At 39.2% G+C, this 20000-nt stretch overlaps 1 protein-coding gene across 2 annotated transcripts in view; it reads left to right on the top strand.

Moving 5' to 3' along the window:
* LOC108429638 (vascular cell adhesion protein 1) overlaps positions 1-20000 on the top strand; it is a 20870-nt gene that overhangs the window by 299 nt on the left and 571 nt on the right. Inside the window, exons 2-9 of one of the 2 annotated variants that reach the window (XM_017701519.2) lie at positions 1383-1631; positions 1864-2193; positions 2738-2965; positions 3097-3360; positions 7435-7761; positions 9052-9303; positions 17209-17538; positions 18900-20000. The exon at positions 18900-20000 is cut by the window's right edge and continues 571 nt beyond it. In XM_017701519.2, coding sequence (XP_017557008.1) covers positions 1383-1631; positions 1864-2193; positions 2738-2965; positions 3097-3360; positions 7435-7761; positions 9052-9303; positions 17209-17538; positions 18900-18997 — 2078 coding nt within the window. In that variant the 3' untranslated portion in view covers positions 18998-20000. Of the gene's footprint in view, positions 1-1382; positions 1632-1863; positions 2194-2737; positions 2966-3096; positions 3361-7434; positions 7762-9051; positions 9304-14378; positions 15449-17208; positions 17539-18899 lie in introns of those variants that run through there. The other variant, XM_017701520.2, reaches the window with a different exon arrangement.

Genomic DNA, 20000 nt, shown 5'->3' on the forward strand with positions numbered 1-20000 from the left:
ACGTTCTGGAGGCAAGGGCGCCACAAAGGAACAGCCGTAACATTTAAGGTGGAACGAGAAGCGAACTTAAGCCTCGTGTTTATTTTTGCCACAGAGGCGACAGTGGAAAGATACGAGCTAATGTTTTTAATCACGATTTAACTTACACACTTTCCCCATTCATTTTGTAACGTTAAAATAGTACGAAGTATGAAGTTTGTGCTGCCCTTTGGCTAAAGAAATTACCCATAGCCTTCGGCTAACGTTAACGTCGGTTAAACTGTCCGTGGTCATAAACTAGTTAATGGTCACGTTATTCAAGTGAAAGGGCTTGAGGACTATCTTAAGAAAGCAGAAATGTGCCTTAGGTTTAGGTCAATGACTTTATAACAGTGACAAGCGAAGACATATCCTTTATTTACCAAACGAGGGCGCTATTACTTCACTAATACTGTTTTGCTCCAAACGTCAAATGAGGAGATCGACTCAGTTTCACCGAACCGATTCTTTCGAACTCTCTGTTTTGTTGAAGCGAAATAATGTCCGTTGATTCGAATCCGATTCAATGATTCATTGATTCAGAAATGTTGCTCTATACAGCGTAGTACTTTATATTTTAATTGTGTTACGCTAAATTGTGAAAGATTGCTATTCGAATTTAATTAATCTTCAGCCTGCTCTATGCAATTAAGCTCTGAGTACGTGCGACATAAATGTTCAATTCAGTTGGATTTGTGAATCGAGCATACATCGTTTTTAAAGGGTCGGTTTTTACATATGAGATTAACGCAACCAGTTAGTAATTAACTGTTTGGAATTCACCGTTTTTGTGATGTCACTAAAATCACTACATGTACATATGCAGCCCACAGCGGTCTGGCCCCGCCCACTCACACTAAAGTTAAAAGGAGTGTCTCAACCTGGGCTGTTTTATTGAATGAAACACAATACAGGACAACAGGGCAGCCAATCATAACAGAGGTAATTTACATTATATAGACTTAAAGGAACAGTAACACAAAGGGCTGTTTGATTGTAAAGAATTAAGAGGCTGAAAAATGATCATGTGAAAATGAACGATGATGTTTTTGTATGTAAAACTAAATACATGTGGATACAAGATACAAGTGTAGGATATGGGCCAAGTCTATCCAATGGGTGGACTAGCCCTGAAATCTGTGTTACAGATTATAATAGGTTTCTGTATTTGTCTATGGGAGCACCCCTGTCCTACACATTTCACATTTAAGTGTTTTTCCTGCTCAACAATCAACTCATCAGCTCATTAACAGGTCCTTCATATGAAATGAGTGTGCTGGAGCTGGGAGAACATTAAACTGTGTAGGAAGGGGCTGCTCCAGCTTCTGGGAAAAACTGCTCTAATGTGATATGATTTCAAACAGGTACGTTATGGCTTGACCCACCAAGGGCTGTGGTGCGCCACGGAGATTCTCTCTCTGTAAACTGCAGCACAAATGTCACAAACCTTATGCTGGATTGGGAGAAGCCTCAGGGACACAGCAAGAAGATAGATGATGAAAAGGTCACCTGGACAGTGGATCACCTTACAGAATGGGGCACGAAGCCATTTTGCTACATGACTCATACTGATTATCGTCAAGAAAAAATTGAATTCAACATTATCATATACAGTGAGTTTATTTTTTATTGTGGCATAACAGATTTTTAAAATTTGTTTATGGTATTTACATATAATACAGACCAAAACATCCTTACTCTCATATGAATCTCATACAGTGTTAACCCCTTGAACCCTAGGCTTATCATTCATTAATCTTAAGGATTATTATTCAGTATCTACTACAAAACTAACCATCACATAATGCACAGATTTAATAAACAGAGTCATTTTTCATTTAACAGAGACTCCAGAAAGAGTGTCCCTCGCCACTGTGGGTCACTCTGGGCCAGTGATTGAGGGTGGACAGTATGAGCTCCAGTGTGACATTCAGAGTGTTGCTCCTGTTGAGTTCCTCACTGTGAGCTGGTTCAAAGGAGACACTCTAGTGGATACGAAAACCTTTAATGACACCACCAAGACTCCAGTGAATCAGTCACCTACACTCCAAATCTCCCCCAGCAGAGCTGATGATGGTGCTCAGTACAAGTGTAAAGCAGAACTGAATCTGGGACCAGATGGACCTCAGCCTCCTCCTAGCGTGACATCAGATCCCCTCACAATTACTGTGTACTGTAAGTTTGTCTTCACATTTTAATGCTAGCCTTTAGGAGTGGGCAATGTAATGATATGTTATGGTTGAGAGTGTATAATAAGTATCATCAGTACTTCTAGAGGAGCAAACAACAAACATAGATTCAGGAAAAGGAGGCACTGACATGGGAATTGTCGACTGATGCAGATGTTTAATATTTTTTATGTACATATTTGCCAGTGCTGGTACATCACCATCTTTACAATTAAGAAATTGGAAACAAATGCACCAGCAAAAACGTCATGTTTATCAAGGTTTTCAAATGCAGTAAAATGAATAAAAATGACATAAAAAGTTTGATATGTTAGTCTAAATCAGAGTTATTGTCTGCTGATGCCAATATGATTCTAATATCATTGTAGAGAACCTATAAAAACCATCAACAGCAACGAGTGTATAATATCTGTGTCATCTGTGTGTGTGTGTGTGTGTTTGTGTGTGTGTGTGTAAATACTTTTTTGTGTGTTTTCCAAGACTTGACATTGTAACTAATTAACATTTAGTTTTTCTGTTCTTTGCTGCAGATGGACCAAATGTTTCATGTTTAAGCCATGTTACACTTAAAGAAGGTGAAATATTTACACCCAATTGCTCAGCAGTTGGTAACCCACCACCTGAAATGACTTGGTACAAGAATGAAGAGAGAGTGGATTTCCCAAAACAAATGGACAGGACTAATGCAGGAGAGTACATCTTAACAGTAATCAGCAGCTCCACTGTTGTCAACCACTCACTGCAAATTGAGGTGATGTGTAAGTATATGACTTTTCCTGTGGATGTAAAAGTGTGTACATCCTTCAGCAGTGAGACTGTCTCAGTGCATTAATAGGAACTACAGTAATAACGGAGAAAGTTAACTATTGCGATGTTGCTCTTTTCACAGATCCACCTGTGAGCATTTTGGAGCTGCAAAATAAATTGGTAGATTTTGGTTATGATGACAGCCTGGAGTGCTCTTCTGATGCCAGGCCTCACCCACAGTACAGATGGAAATACGATCCTATGCCAAACGTGAGGACTGAGGACGGTGATGGTGTGTCTCTGCTATTCATAGATTACCCCACTGGAATTAACACTGGCACATACACATGCACTGCCTCCAATGAGCTGGGAGAAATTTCACGATCTGTCAGCGTTGATGTAAAAGGTAAGTATTCACGCTACTAATACATCATATTATGTTTTCTGTGATAAAGTATTTAATAAGCAGCATCAGAGTGGATCTCATTCCTATACAGTATCTGACATATAATTTAATGGTTGTGCATATTTGTTCAGCTAGAAGTGAAATCCGACGATATGGCAATATATCACGATACTTTCAGGCATGTTCACGATACATGATATTTAGGTTTTCTGATATTTAAAGATGGAACAGACAGAACAGAACCTGTAGTGCCATCTATAAAACACAGAGAGATTGATTCGAAAGAGCCCCCCCCGAATATTCTGTTGTATCTCCCGTTAAGATGAAGCAATTTGAACCAAAAAGTACGCTACATATGTGTGATCGGTTGCATTACATGTGATGCTGGAAGCGATCTGACACACATGTAAGGGTGCAGGGCTATGCACCCAGAAGTTGTAAACAGAGGTTAAATGTCACAACGGCTGCCTAGCCCATCGCTCTGATACAGGGGCGTCCCGGCTTGTTCGAAGCTCCATATACTGAGGAGCACATTGCACGTTGTTTCGTTCAGACTGCTCCATCCTTGCGGGTGTTATTACAGAATATTCGGGGCCTCTTTCAAGTGAATCTCCCGCTACTATGATCATAATAATAACAAAACCAACAACTACAATGATTTTTATTCAATGTTTTACAAACTACACTGCACTAAATCCAGTTAACCAGGCCTAATTCTGCTCACTTTGCAATGGGACATGTAATTAGTGTTCTTTAGTGATGTCCACAATATGCTCACAAAAGCGTGTTGTGACATAATTTATTACGATAACAATAAAATATCATCATATTGCCCACCCTTCCATGCCATACTATCAGCATGTGTATCAGGTTGTCTGCACAGCACACTAACAAAGTGTAAAGTGTTGGATTTCAGTAAAATAAAAAATAATGTATCACTTCTTTCCTGAAGTAATGAATTTTCCCAAAAGCTGGAGTTATTTATATTATAATCACAACATACCAATCATTGTTAGCAGAATAAATGATGTACCTTTGTTTTCTTACCCTGATCTTTACAGCTTCATTCTCAAGATCTCTAAAAATGATGTTATCTTGAGAAACATGTTGTGATAATGACATACATAACTTGAGAAAGCAACAGCTCATGATCACAAAGGTGTTAACCACTAGAGTAAACTCACACCCTTCGAAATCGCATAGAAACATACAATTTCACTGATACCCTTAAAATCACCTTCAAAATCGAGAGCAGCAGTTTATCCAGTTTTGATTTCTTAACTGTGATAAATTTTTTTGCTGATCATACTAAAGACATCATACAGAACTGTATTTTATCAGCTAAGTTTGTGTTATCAGAGGAAAAAATAAGTATTTAAGTAAAATGTGTATCTACAACACAAATGTAACCCAAATAATCTGCAACACAAATGTAACTAATTTACAATCCAGAAGTAACTAATCTACAACTAATTTGCTACAGGCACCTTAGTTTTTATATGTAATGTTGATGATGATAAAACAGGCGTGAATCATTTTCTTTTGGGGACTATTTTGCCTCACAGCATGTATCTCTCCGCCATGAATAGATTGCAGTAAATGGACACATTTATTTATATTGGCCTAAACACATTTTAGGCCAAAACTTTATCACAAACCAATGTCTCAGACATCAGGCAGCTTATATAAAACCACTTCATGTAATAACTTTCTGTGAGGGAGCGTCTGGTTCCTATCAGCACCACTGTAAACAGTTCTGACTCTGTAAGTTTCTCTAGACTTCTTTTAACGTTTCGACCATTTAATTTTGCAATTTGGTGGAGTTGCCCTTTACCGGTGCCCGTTTACTCCGCTTTGTTAGAGTAGTTTGGGGTTATTTCCTTCACTTCTGCGGTGCTTTCTGAGGGCAGCCTTCAGCTGAGAGAAACCGTTAGCCGCTTTCCTGTCTCCTCCATGCCTGGCAGTACGGCCTGGGGCGCCGCAGTCGTGGGAGCTCCGCATCCGGTGAACTCATCCGTGAGGTATCCAGCTGCTGCCGAGAACACACTAACTTCTGAGAAACCGTCTGAGGAAAATTACGGAGGGAAAAATAACATGGCAGTGCGGCGCCTCGACTGGATATTTTACACATGTGTAATTTTGGAGTTGCTGACGCTCCGCTGTGTGCTGAACGGTGGGCTAAGTTTATTTATATCCGTTATTTCGCTGCTACTTTAGCTAGGTTAGCTACCTGGTAACGTCAAACGCTTGTTTGTCTTCGACCTGCAGGCTTAGCGCCCGGATTTATAACTTTTAAAAGCTTTTAAATATAGTTTTTGTCACGCTGAGAACGTTAAAAAGGGAATATGAATCACAAGGCTTCCTGTTCTCCAGCTTCTTGTTCGAATTTTCCCGTTCCACCTTAAATGGTGCAGCTTTTGCATTCTGGCGCCTGAAGCCCAAATGTAACTGCCGCGCTATTTAAGGTGGAACGGGAAAATTCGAAAAAGGTACCTGGCGAGACCGAAGGAATTCCTTAACAGCTGCATTAATGTTCACATGTAGTCTTTTAAAAGTATGTGTGGTGTTGAATTCTAGACAACGCTATCTTGATATTCATTACAGGATATTACAGGACCCCTTTACGACCTGACATTCCAGTTAAGAGTGTAAAAGGAAACTCGGGAGCCCCTTTTTAGAAGCAGGGGGGTTTCCCTTCTCTGTCTCAGTGATTTAATCATTGAACACTGCGAGTGTGTAATGCCCAAAGACCTTTGTAACCTGGATAAGAAAGATTTTTAACTTTTATTCAGTTGTTCCCTTTCCTTTTTCCACCTCCTAGTATTGACACACCTTGTTCCCTTGGAATGATGTAGATTTGCCAAAGCGGAAGGTACTGCTTTGGTACAGCCTTCACCCTAGACCTCGTTTACACCACCCAGTCAAAAGGAAATTTCGATGATATTTCAAAATGTTTGAATAATTAATTGGTCAAAGGGGAATTCCGTCAATTTTTCAAGAATCTGTTTTAACTGTCGAGTTGTAAACAGAGCCATTTAGAATGGTTTGGTGTGAAATGCATTGTTCTAGAGAGATGTAATCAGAATTGGTCACAGTGGTGGTGATAGGAACTGAATGTCTGAAGAGTTTAATACCTCTGAAAGCTTCATCACAGAAAGTTATTACGTAAAAGGGCTTGTTATACGTCACTTTAGAGGTAGAAGATTGAAGATTCTTGCCTAAAACATACTTTTTTCAAACTGTTCTCAGCAGATTGGTACATGCAGGGCACTGATAGGCAAAATAGTACCCAAAGAACATGTCTTTTTTTTATTTTACCATTATCAAAAATCCCATCACTACCACTGTAAAGAAATCCGAGTCTTTAGTTTCTCTACAACTAACCACTTCACATCAAACCACTTCATCCGTTAATTTATGAAGGAAATTCTGCTTTAAGATTTAAAGTAATTTTGATTGGTTTGATATGAAATGTTCCATTTGCAGTAGTGGTGGTGGGAACCAGACGTCTGAAGAGTTTGATGCCAGTAAAAGCTCCCTTAAAGTTACTACATTAGATGATATGCTAGCTGATACCTGAGACATTGTTTAATGATAGTTTAGAGAAAGTTTGGGCCTAAAAATATGTGTGTTTTTTTAAATACACTAAGCCACTGTAATAGTATTTTGGAGGCTGCTCCTATTTGTTTTTTATGAGACCCTGCCTTGCACATTTTAATGAACATAAAGTACAACACTGCTGGATTAATGCTTTCCTTATTCTCTGAACCTCTCTACGTCCCCCTTACTCACTACAAACCTTACATATTCATTCCATAGTAGTTACTGAATAATATGTAGTGGTTACTAGATAACAATGTGGTGAAAACAAAATATCACAATGTATACAAGACCTTTTTAGTTGAAACAGACAAAAAAGTACCAGAAGCGGCACATTTTAAAAGTCAAAACTATTTATTTGTTTTTATTGATCATAAAAATAACGGCACTTATAAACTGATGGTTTAATGGTGCTAAACATTGTGCGGTGTTTGTATTGCATTTCTTCAGGTTGTACTGTGTACTGTCTTTCAGATAGTCAAAACAGGGTGACCATCGAGACTGTGGGGCACACAGGGCCGATGATTGAGGACAGAAAGTATGTGCTCCGTTGTAACATTCAGTGTGTTACTCCTGTTCATCAAGTCAAAGTGAGCTGGTACAAAGGAAACGAACAAGTGAAAAATGCATCTGCTGATGACACTAGAACGTCTGATTCCAACACTTGGTCTCATAATCTCACAGTCTCCCATAACAGAAATAAAAAAGAAACTCAGTACAAATGTAAGGCAGAAGTCATGAAGACTCGAGGAGGACCACTCATTTATGTAGGGGAGTCAGAGCTCAACATTACTGTGCACTGTAAGTTCCTCACCTCTGATGGTTCATAGAAAAAGTCCAGACATATTACTGACCCAACATTGCCCAACAAAGCTGAACTCTTGGCTGGTTTGCCACACCTGTGTGATTTTTAGGAGAATATTTTCCTCATTCACTCTGTTCTTGAAAGCCTTCTCCCTCCCTTCACACTATTGTAGAATGTCCTCCCTTTTCCTTTCTGTTCTAGAATGTTCTCCTCTGTTGACACTAATATTCTGCCCATTCACATTGTTCTAGAGTGTTTCCTCCATTCATAATCTTCTAGAATTTTTCTCTATCCATGTTATTCTTCAAAGCTTTTTCCATTCATGGTGTTTTAGAATATTCTCACTTATCCTTTCTGTTCTAGAATGTTCTTTTCCATCTTGCAATGTTCTATAGCATTCTCTTCCCATTCAGACAGTTCTTGAATGTTCTTCTCCATTGACACTAATGTTCTCCCCATGTCACACTCGAGAATTTACCTCCATTTACGCTGTTTTAAAATATTCTCCCTCTGCCGTTCTAAAATGTTTTGTATCCCATTTGCACTGTTCTAGAACGTCTCCTCCATTCACACTGTTCCACAGTGTTTTTCTCCATTCACTCTGTTCTAGAGCATTTCCTCCATTTCGGCCATTCTAGAACCGCCCCCCCTTCACATTATTCTTGAATGCTTTTTCAATTCATGCTGTTCTGGAATATCCATCCTCCTTCCTGTTCTAGAATGTTCCTCTCCATTTACAAGTTCTATAATATTGTCTTCCCATCCTAGACAGTTCTAGGATGTTTGTTCCAATCTTAATGCACCAGAATGATCTCCCATATCAGTCCTGCTCTTGAATGTTCTCCTACATTCACTTTGTTTTAGAACGTTTCCTCCATTCACTCTGTTATAGAATGTTCTAAAATGTTCTAAAGTGTCTTCTTCCCATATCCTCTCTGTTCTAGAATTTGTCTGCCATTCATATTGTTTTAGAATGTTCTTCCTTATCCTCTCTGTTATTCTGTTATCCTCTCTGAATATTCCTCTCCAGTGACACTGTTCTAGAATTATGCCCACATATACATTATTCTAGCACATCCTTTCCATTCAGACTGTTCTAAAATGTTCTTCTCTGTGGAGTTTGAAGTTGGAGTTTGTTGAGAATGTTGGGTCAGTGTGTTGTGAGCTTCAGAAAGTTGTTAATTAAGGCATTACAGTGTAAAGATTCATATGCTGTATGTTATTCTTATGCAGTGTCTCTAATGCTGTCTTTCTCCACATTTGTCTTTGCTCTCTTCTCTCTAAAGACAAGCCTGTTATCAACGAAACTAAATTGCCATCAGTTGTACCAGTGTTTCGGGGTTATCCAGAAACGCTTGTCTGTGAGGCTGATGGTTATCCACTGCCTACTATCAGTTGGAGCTACAAACCAAATACTAAGGTTGAGGAAGGACACCTGACCATAGTGGAAGCCACGAACGAGAATGTTGGTCAATACACATGTACTGCAAGCAATTCTGTCGAGACCACGGTCAGAACTGTGAAAGTGACCATGAAAGGTAATAATGTTTTTAGTGTTCTTATTCTTGCTATTCATTATTGATTATTTTCTTTATCAATATCACTAGCTCATTTAGAAGCTAAAGAGGCACTTTTGAGCATGACATACTAGCTACCCTGTTTGTCAATATGTGTTATTGTTTGTTTTTGCATTCTCTTTTGATGTCATGCTCCTCTGGTCAAGTGGCATTCAGTCTTCAGAAATACAAGTACAGAGAATAAGATACCCAGAATACAGCATTATGTCCCAAATACAGCATTAGTTGGTGTCTTCCCCTACAAGAACAAATGGAAAGTCTCAACAAATCGACAGTGACATTATAACGGGGAGCGAGGAGGTGGATGCATACGCTGAGATAAGCGACTTTTATTATGGGCAAATCCAGGGTCATGGTCGATACAGTCCAAGGTCATAGAGCCAACGCGAGCAGATCGGGGTGCAAACATGATAAACACAGAAACACCGAACAAACATACAAACACGATCAAACAGTACAAAGAACAGCGAATCCAGGGCGACACAGGGCTTATAAAACACAGGGATAACGAGGGACAGGCGGAAAACAGGTGGTGACAATCAGGGGCGGAGTAACAAAACAAGGGGCCGGACTAGGAAACCAAAACAAAGAAAACACGTGGACTAGACCAAAACAAAACACGAACACATGGACAGGACCAGGAGGGGCCAATCGTGACAGAGATGTTGTAACCCATAAAGCTGCTGTGTTAGCAGGCTATATTTACACTTTTAAACTGGCAGTTTGTACGTTTTTAAAGTAATGAAAAAGAACATATTCCTGGATACATAGGCCTGCCAGACTCATATACCCAAAATTCTTTAGGTTGCCACACCTATTTATGGTTTTAAGAGGCTGTCAGGACCCAGGGCTATCCCCTTCAACCCCAGGCCTCCAACAAAATATTATGAATATAAGGAAATCTTTTAATACTGGATAAACACTTTCACTAATAACTGTTTTAAGTTCTCAAAAGATGTAAAAAAGGAAAGAGTCTTCAGAGGTTGAGTTTGTGGAAGAGGGAAAAAGCCTTCTTCTGTATTTCAGCATCAGGTGACACGGGGTCTTGAGAGACCCAACTGTACAACTGCAGTGTTCCAAACAACAGTTTATACCATTTATCTGGGGTAATTTGATAACCTCCCGCCTTACTTCTCAAATTTTGATATGAGCTCATTCTCTAATAAGTGCATCTCTTCGTCCATCACTTTGGTCATTGCTTGTTGAGCTCACTCCTAAAAACTGGTTTCAGCCGGTTTTTACCCATGTGCCTTAACTTTCAAGGTCAACTTGCCGCTCTCTTCACTGGGTCAGTATGTACACACAGGCCTCTCTGTGAAGGGGCTTTTCAGTGTCTAGAATCTCCTATGCAGACAGACTAAGGCTGCCTGGCTTGTGTGAGAGAATTAATATTCTGTGTTAGCCAATACTGCCCGTTTGGTTATTGATCACAGTATCTAATCTACTGGTTTACTAATTAAGCGAATATTTATTCAAAATCTCTGTCAAGGCTCTAAACTGTTTTACCCACTCACACATTACTTGAATGCTTCTTCCTTGCATGTTGTGCTAGAATGTTCTCCCTTTTCCCCTCTGTTTTAGAACATGTATGCTCTTCATACTGTTCTAGAATGTTTATGTTTACCATACTGTTCTAGAATATTTTTTCCATCCACAATGTATTAGAATTTCTTCCCTGGTCCTGTCTATTCTAGAATGTTTATGACTTTCATGTTGTTCTAGAATATTTCTTCCATTCACGGTGTTCTATAATGCTTCATTCATTCACACTGTTTTAGATTATCCTCCCTGGACCTCTTTGTTCTGCAATATTTACGCCCTTCATACTGTTCACAAATATTTTTTTTCTATTCACACTGTTTGAGAATAATCTCCCTGGTTTTCTAGAATGTTTATGCCTTTCATACTGTTCTAGAATATTTCTTCCATTCACAGTGTTCTAGAGTACTTCATTCATTCACACTGTTCTAGAATATCCTCCATTGTCCTGTCACTTCTAGAATGTTTGTGCCCTTGACACTGTTCTAGAATGCTTCTTCCATTCTCACTGTTCTAGAATGCCCTTCCTTACTCCCTTATCTATTCTACAGTGTATTCTCCATTAATTCACAGTGGCTCTATTATTCAGTTTGTCTACAAGTATATTGGTGCTAAGCTTTGAGCTCAGCTTAAAATTCATATTCCTGTTGAATTCATTTTAATATAGAGGAGATTTGAGCCTGCATGACCAAACAGAACTACACCACTGTTCAAACTTTTGGAATCACTTGTCATAAACTTATATTATAGACACTAGAATGGATTTTAAGATGTTTAGTGTTTCAAGTTTTTGAGAACACTGACATTATTAAATGATCATTAAAACACTGTAATTACCTATTTTTAAGATACTTGTCAGGTTAGCTACCTCAATCTGATCACCATTTTTGAATGTTAACTTTTTCTCAGTCATTTTAGAATCATTTATACTCTACTGTTCATCAAGTGTCTATAACGTTGTGTAGGTGTAGCATCATGTTAGAATTTTGTTAGAACACATCTATCTTCAAAAAAAGGAATTATGTTAATGAAAAAAAGTGATTTCAAACTTCTGAAAGGTGTATATTCTTTATACTGGACTGACTGCGCATATATGTGTACTGTTTAAAAAAACCTGAAACATAGTCATGCTTATAGACTCCAATGTTTGTAGCTTTATGATTTATAAATGTATAGGACCTGATTGTTTTGATACCTTTATGAATACTTGCAAAACAATTGTACACTGGTGCTTTTAACCCAATAAAACACTAAGGGCCTGTATGCCATCATGCACTTAAAATCCTGAGTCTCATAACACCAGAACTCACTTATTAGCTTCATAGTGAATCATTTATAGTAGGTACTGAATTGTGAATCTTAGGATGAATAACTGAATATTTAACCTACATTTTAGGGAAATAAAAACACTCTTTCCATGTGGTCTTGTTGACATTGATTAAATGTGCTCAGGCATGTTGTATTAAGATAAGACTACTACTGAACAGACTGGCAAACAGCCCTGCTGAAGCTTCTCTCACTCCTACACAGTTTGAGGAAAGCATTCACTTTCTGTCCTCCTTTTTCAAATGAGTATTGCTACGCAACACAGTTGTGAAAAGTGTGTCTGCTCAGCCGGCGTGTTGGTTGCACTCTCTTGGGAACGGCTGATCTACAACCCCTGGTTAAACGATGAATGCTTGGCATAGAAATATAAGTCAAAATGTTTTTGCTAAGGCATTCAGGGAGATATTTTGTCTGTGGCGTGGAGTTCATTCTGGTGTGGCTGATTGTTTACATTTCACTCCTATCTCTTTGTTAGTGGTAGAGCAGCAGGGATTTTTAGTAGGGAGTTTCTCCTGCATTTGGTCCATTGTTTGCATGATGCATTGTGTCAGACCTGTGCCTGATTGCAGTTAACCGAGTTTCTGCGGTAACAGTCCTCAGTTACAGTAAAAACTTGTTTACCACCGGTTTAAAACCTGTTTATTTTATTGATTTCTTTTATGCAATGATTTGCATTGATTCCCACCCATGAACATAACCAAACTTTTAAACATGTTGGGTTATGTGAAAGACTACATGAATATTACAGTTATTGTACCAAATAGAAATGAGATCTAGAAACACACACTGTTAAAAATGAGAGGTCAGCTCAACTCGGAATGAAATAGTAACTGATTACATGGCTTTTCTGGAGTTGACCCAACTTGAGGGCACAAGAGTTCACACAACTCAAAGTTCTTAGTTAAGTTCTCTTAACATTGTAGTTATGCGTCTTAGTCAGATAAATTAAATGAACTTGTTTTTTTATACTCGACTTCCCTACTAGTCAGGACTCTTTCCATCAAATGGTCCTACTAGACATTTTTCCTCTTGGGTACACGCTTATGGATGGCTATGGCATCACTGGGGCTCAAACTCACAGCCTCTTATTGAAGTAATGGCTTAGTCCACTGCACCACTCAGGAACACATGAAGCAACTCAGATTTTGTGTCTGCAAATGTTGTTTAATACACTAGAGAAAATATTTGTTGTTTTCACTTTAGCAACAAGGCATCGTCTCATGTGATGCAACTGTCTAATAATTCATCTCAACGTCAGGAAGTTGGGAGTTTGAACCCCAGCAATACTACAGCTGTCCATATCCAGAGGCCCAAGAGGAAAATATTCCAGGTGTGACTGTGTGATAGAAGGAGCGCCAGCTAGTGGTGAAACAGAGTAAAAAAAACACATTCAGTTTTGTTTATCTAACCGAGATGCAGACCCAGAAACAGTAGCTGGGAGAATTTTTGACTCAGCTAAGAAGGTTGAGTTGTAGGTTAGCCATGTAACCAGTTACTGTATCATTTTAAGCTGAGCAAACTTCTCACTTTTTACAGTGCATCTTATGAGCTGTGCTGGTTGAACACGCTCTGTGGAGGAAGGCAGATATCATGCCACAGCCGTCTGTGTCCGTTTAAGAACATTCTAAGACAAAACAGCTTTGTGTCTCAGGGGAACACTGTCAGGTCTCAGCTCTCGTACAGCTGGGCATCACGCAAAACCACCTCAGACAAAGTGGCACCAGGCTAAGCAGCTCCAGACACCAAGGCCTCAGGCAGTAAAATTTGTGTGATGTTCACAATTCTGTTCTTTCTTACTAGATTAACTACAGTTTTGTGCCCTAATGAATGTCAATTTACTACATCCACAAATTTTACTGAACTGTTATGTTTTTTTATTTATGCTATTCTATTCATGCTATCGCTGTGATTGGTTCCATTCCTGCTTCAGTGTTAGGGCCTGAAATTAAAAATAAAATGTAAAACACAGAACGAGTCCTGAAGGTGCTGTTTAACTATTTACTGCGTTTACTTTAAATACATTTGCCCTAATAAGAGGAGGCCGTTACTGACCTATATTGGGTCTTTTTCCACATTTTGGCATGGGATGTTAGGTCAAAATTAGATAAAGTAGCTATGACCTATTTTGCGACTGATTATTTTTTTTTGGTGTTTTGTTTCTTTCGACACAGAGGACTACCTGCCCCTGATTGCAGGTTTTGTTGCACTTGTGGTGGTGATCATTTCAGTCGTCTTCATCATCATCTATTCCATCTACTACAAAAACACCAAGATGGGCCGTTACTCAGTGGAAGGTGCCAAACCCAACGCTCAAAATGGAAACGTGGCCCAGAATGGCAAAGACAGCTCAATACCCATGAAGAAGCTCTCACAGAACAGCATCTGCGCGTAGGATGCGCCTGTCTCAGTGCGATTTTTTTATAGACTTGTCCAACTGTGGATCAGAGGGATTAGAGCACCTTTGCTCTGGCAAACCTGAAACCTGCACGTCCTGGTTTGGACCTCTAGTTGGATGGGACTGGATGTTCACTGAGCCGATCTCCTCCTGATGCCTTTAATAACCTATTTTTTCAGCGTGTGCTAGTCATCCTACAGTCAGATTGACTATTAGGTTCACTTTTTTAAACTTACCCCTGGAAATGGATGTCCTATGCTGTGTCTATGGAGCTCACTCTTATTAAACTACTGTTTCTGCTGTGATAAAAACGTACAGCAAATTTTGAGGCACGAGTATTAAGTGTTAAGAGTTTCATAATTTTTGTATGTTTTTATTTTTGCCTTTGTAATTTATGCCCATTTTTCCAGAGCATTTTAATGAACCACTAGATGATGACACTGTTGAGAGTACTGTGAGCTACAATGTGTGCTAGATGAAAGGTCATTTTATATTTTGCATTGTAATTGTCTTAGATAGTACACTGATTTTTGAAGACTGAAAGAATATTTATTTAGACACAACTATGTTAAATTATGCCAAATTGCTGATGTATGTATATATGTAAAGATTTTTTTTTTTAAGTTTAGGATGTCCAAACAAAAAATGTCACTTGAACAGTGTTGAAGGAATGACTGAGGGAAGGAGGGATCAGGTCCTGTGGAGAGTTTTGGTTTTCAGTGGTAAATGGCAGGCAATTTTCACTACAGCATAGAACTTCCACCCCAGCACTGTATATGAGATACATATATATATATTTTTGCTATTTGTAAATGCTGTAAATATAAAGCTTTTTATATAACAGTTGTAGCAGCTTTTATTTCTTGAATCACTTTTTGGACTGTTTGTGGAAAAACCTGGAATCAAATAGGTTACTGAACTCTATCAAGAGAGCAGTGGTAATGTGCTTGATACTGAATGTCTGTAGATTAATGAGGTGCCAGATCATTATAGCTTTTATCTACAACATATCAGACCTTATTGTTTTATGTTACATTATGTCCTAAAGCAGGGTGTCAATCTCAACCAGTAAAAGGGCCGTATTAAAACACCTCATCAGATCTGTGGGCCATAGAAAAAGCTTTTCATTAATGTTGTGCTATAACCCGAACTGGCCATTGTATATTCAAAATATGAATAAATAAAAATAAACTTCAAAAGTAAAATACAGACACTTGTAGGAAATACGGCATGGACACTTCACACCTATTCAGAATTTAAATGTTCCCCGTTGCTTGGCCTTGCAAACCTACCTATTTGCTTGGTCTGGACACCTGGCATCCTTTCTTTGCTGTTTGACTTGGACTCAGCATCCGTGCTGCTGAGCTAACATTACGTGTTTATGTTGGTTGAACTGCAAAACTGCATCTTGTATGATATAACAGGTGTGGAATTGTGTAGAGTTCAGGTGTAACTGCTGTGCCATAGACTATTGTCGGTATACCTTACGTTGCTGTGCATTCTGGGGACTGTAGTGCAGCACATTATGAAACAAACTAGTATTAATAGAAAATTAAAATACTTTTGCAGACGAGGACTGTGCGGCGGGCCTGATGTGGCCTGCGGGCCTTGTGTTTGACATATGGGTCCTAAAGCATCCAGACACTCCATCTAATTCATGAAATTAGCAGCATCTGCTACTTTAAGGTGCACCCATTTCCGACACAGGTGTTCATTTGTGCACGCACAACTTATTCAATACACATACAAGATCGCTGCCAATAGAATCGGACACTGCACAGCTGCGTGGGAGCCTGAGGTCATCATGCCCAATACCAAGCATCAGTTGGATAAAACCCCTAAGCCTATTGCTGTAGAGCAGTGGAACTGTGTTCACTGGAAAGATGAAGCTTCACCCAATACCTTTGAGATGAGTTGGAGTGATCCAGAACTGATCATCCAACAGCAGTACCTGACCTCACTAATGCTCATGTAGCTGAACGCAACCAAATCTTCACAGCAATGTCCCAACATCTATTGTGAAGCCTTCCTGGAGGAGTAGAGGCTGTAACAGTGGAGCAAGGTGGAGCAAGATCACTATTAATCCCCTTCGTTTTAGAAGAAACCTGGGATGTATGGGTGTCTACAGACCTTTGGACGTAAAGTGTAATAGACTTAGTTTAGTAGGTTATTGGAAACAGCTTAGGGTTAAGAGTTCTTGTTCAAAAGGAAATATTAAATGAGAGGTTCACCATGACAGGGTAGCTTTGCAGCACAGCATGGGAAACTTTGTGCCCCCTGTTGGTCAAAAATGGATTCATTTCAGTTAGCATTGTAACATGTCTATGTAGTTGCATAGCCATTCACTTACACGTACTACCTAAAGGAACCGATCTTGAGTTGGGTAAAGTCTTTGAGGCGCTTTTAACAAATACCAGGGAATATTCAGTATTTTTGTTTGGAGCAAGGTGACTATGTTTGGCATATTCATATGTATTTATGTTTATCATTGTTAGTGCAGTACTAATTCCACGATAACTATTCATTGTAGGAGTTTGTTGTGTTGTCTAAATGTCTGAATTTTTCTGCTGTAAAGATTTCAACATATTCATTTTTTCTCTAAACAGAGACTCCAGACAGGGCGTCCATCAGCACTGTGGGTCACACCGGGCCGATGATAAAGGGTAGACAGTATGAGCTCCAGTGTGACATTCACAAAGTTGCTCCTGTGGAGTTCCTCACTGTGAACTGGTACAAAGGAGACACTGTAGTGGAAAATATAACCATTACTGACTCCTCCAAAAGCCCAGGGAATGTGTCTGCTAGACTCCAGATCTCCCCCAGCAGAGACGATGATGGCGCTCAGTACAGGTGTGAAGCAGAACTGGGCTGGAACATAGATGGAACTCGGCCTCCTCTGAAAGTGTCATCGCAGGTTCTTGGCATCACTGTGCGCTGTAAGTCAAGCAAAAAGCCAGTCTGGCAAAAACGTCTTACACTTTTTCCATTATCCCAGATACAGTCCCTCAGCCAGCCAAGACACACTGGTGTCTGAAGTCTGCTAATTTAGATTTGCGCTGGAGTTATGAGGCTGACGTAGCTAATGGTAGCTTTACTTCTATACTTATCATTGTGCTCTGAGACTAAATCATTATACACTCACCTCAAACCGTGTAAAGTTGTTGAGTAATCTTAAATTGACTTGCTGATGTGGTTTATGACACGATGACATGCTGTATTTCTTTAAAAATGGACAGACACACACTCATTTAGGTGCCACTTTATTAGGTGCAGGTGCTAGTAAAAGGTTGGACCCCCTTTTGCCTTCAGAACTGCCTTAATTCTTCATGGCATACTTTCAACAAGGTGTTGGAAACGTTCCTCAGAGATTTTGGTTGGTTATTTGAGTTCCTGTTGCCTTTCTATCATCTGGAACCAGTCTGCCCATTCTCCTCTGACCTCTCACATCAACAAGGCATTTTCATCCACACAACTGCCGCTCACTGGATATTTCCTCTTTTTCGGACCGTTCTCTGTAAACCCTGGAGATGGTTCTGTGTGAAAATCCCAGTAGATCAGCAGTTTCTGAGATACTCAGACCAGCCCGTCTGGCACCAACAAACATGCCACGTTCAGAGTCACTTAAATCACCTTTCTTCCCCATTCTGATGCTCGGTTTGCACTTCAGCAGGTTGTCTTGACCACCTCTACATGCCTAAATGCATTGAGTTGCGGCCATGTGATTAGCTGATTAGCTATTTGTGTTAACAAGCAATTGAACTAATTGAGTTTATTAGGTGGGACTAATAGTGGGACTAATAAGGGTCACTTAAATGTATGAACACTTAAGCATGCAGTTAGCACAGTGCTAATTGGGCTAATGTGGTTTATGACTCTGTGACGTAGGGCACTTTGGAACAGTATGCTTTACAGTTTGAGGCAAATGTATGAACACTTAGGCTGCAGTTAGCACAGTGCTAATTGGGCTAATGTGGTTTATGACTCTGTGACGTAGGGCACTTTGGAACAGTATGCTTTACAGTTTGAGGCAAATGTATGAACACTTAAGCATGCAGTTAGCACAGTGCTAATTGGGCTAATGTGGTTTATGACTCTGTGATGTAGGGCAATTTGGAACAGTATGCTTTACAGTTTGAGGCAAATGTATGAACACTTAGGCTGTAGTTAGCACAGTGCTAACTGGCACGGTATAAGTTTGTGTTGTTGGATACACTAGCTTCAGAGCTTCTTTGCTAGGCCAGAATATTCTGAGATAAAAGAAAATCTAAATCACATTAATTTTCCGCTTCTCTCACAGATGGAAACCGCACCATGTTCTGGGCTGTTGTTGGATCCTTTGTCGGCTTGGCTTTGGTGATGGTCCTTGGCTATTTACTGAAGAAGAGGACTGGCTAGTACTCAAAGGCATGCCAAGTGGGTTTACTCTGAGAGTGTGGTGGATTTCAACTTATCCTCAAATGAATGTGACTGCATTAGAATTACTCACTGGACTCCAACTCTATTAGATTTGATTTCATATTGATTTATCACTGGCAATATTGTTTTGTGGGGATAAGCACCACTGTTATGGACTTTTCCTATATTTCTGCCATAATAACATTGATGATCAGGTTGTACCACAAAATGTCTGGTTGTACCACAGATGGGCTTTAAACAGGCTGGAAAAAGGCAGCATTTGTGAGAGATGTTCTCTTTTTTTTACGCTTTATTGCATGGTGTTGCCAGATGGCAACAACAGCTTTCATTTTTTGGCACAACATTAATTTGTTTTTTTCTTTTTTTTATGTATAAAATGATTATTTTTCTTCTGACTACACACCTTTCTGTTGCAGTCTACACATGAAAATACTTCCAGCGGACACAATAGGCACTGATGTTTACATAAGTTGATGATTTTAATCAACATAATTATTATTATAAACCGTTATGCACTTGGCGGATGTTATGTATCCATTATACGAGGCTTTTGCTTCCTGTAGTGGATCGGTTTACTCCTGTTCTGGTCATTGTACTTGAGCCCCATCCCCCATTTTTTTTCAAAATGTTTAATATTTTTATTATTTATGCCACTTTCATTACAAAACATCATGAAAAATTATAGGAATTTTTTCCCCCATGTATTCCATAATTCCTGCTCTAAATAGTTCATTTTGTTCATTTTTATTGAACTGCTTATTGTGATGTGTGACTTTTTTAATGAGTCACCAAATCATGTGTCTGCAAAAGTCCAGGGATTTCACTAGTGAGTCTGCACTTTGGAATTTCCTTCATATTTCTCCTTTATCTTTTTAGATATGTTTCCAGATATGTTTCCTTTTTAGATAGATTTCCAAATCTTTCCTGACTTATAAAAAAAACTTGCAGTGGAGGTTGCCCATTTTCACTGTGATGATGTCCA

The sequence above is a fragment of the Pygocentrus nattereri genome, chromosome 1, assembly GCF_015220715.1.
Source record: "Pygocentrus nattereri isolate fPygNat1 chromosome 1, fPygNat1.pri, whole genome shotgun sequence".
In the NCBI taxonomy this organism is placed as follows: domain Eukaryota; kingdom Metazoa; phylum Chordata; class Actinopteri; order Characiformes; family Serrasalmidae; genus Pygocentrus; species Pygocentrus nattereri.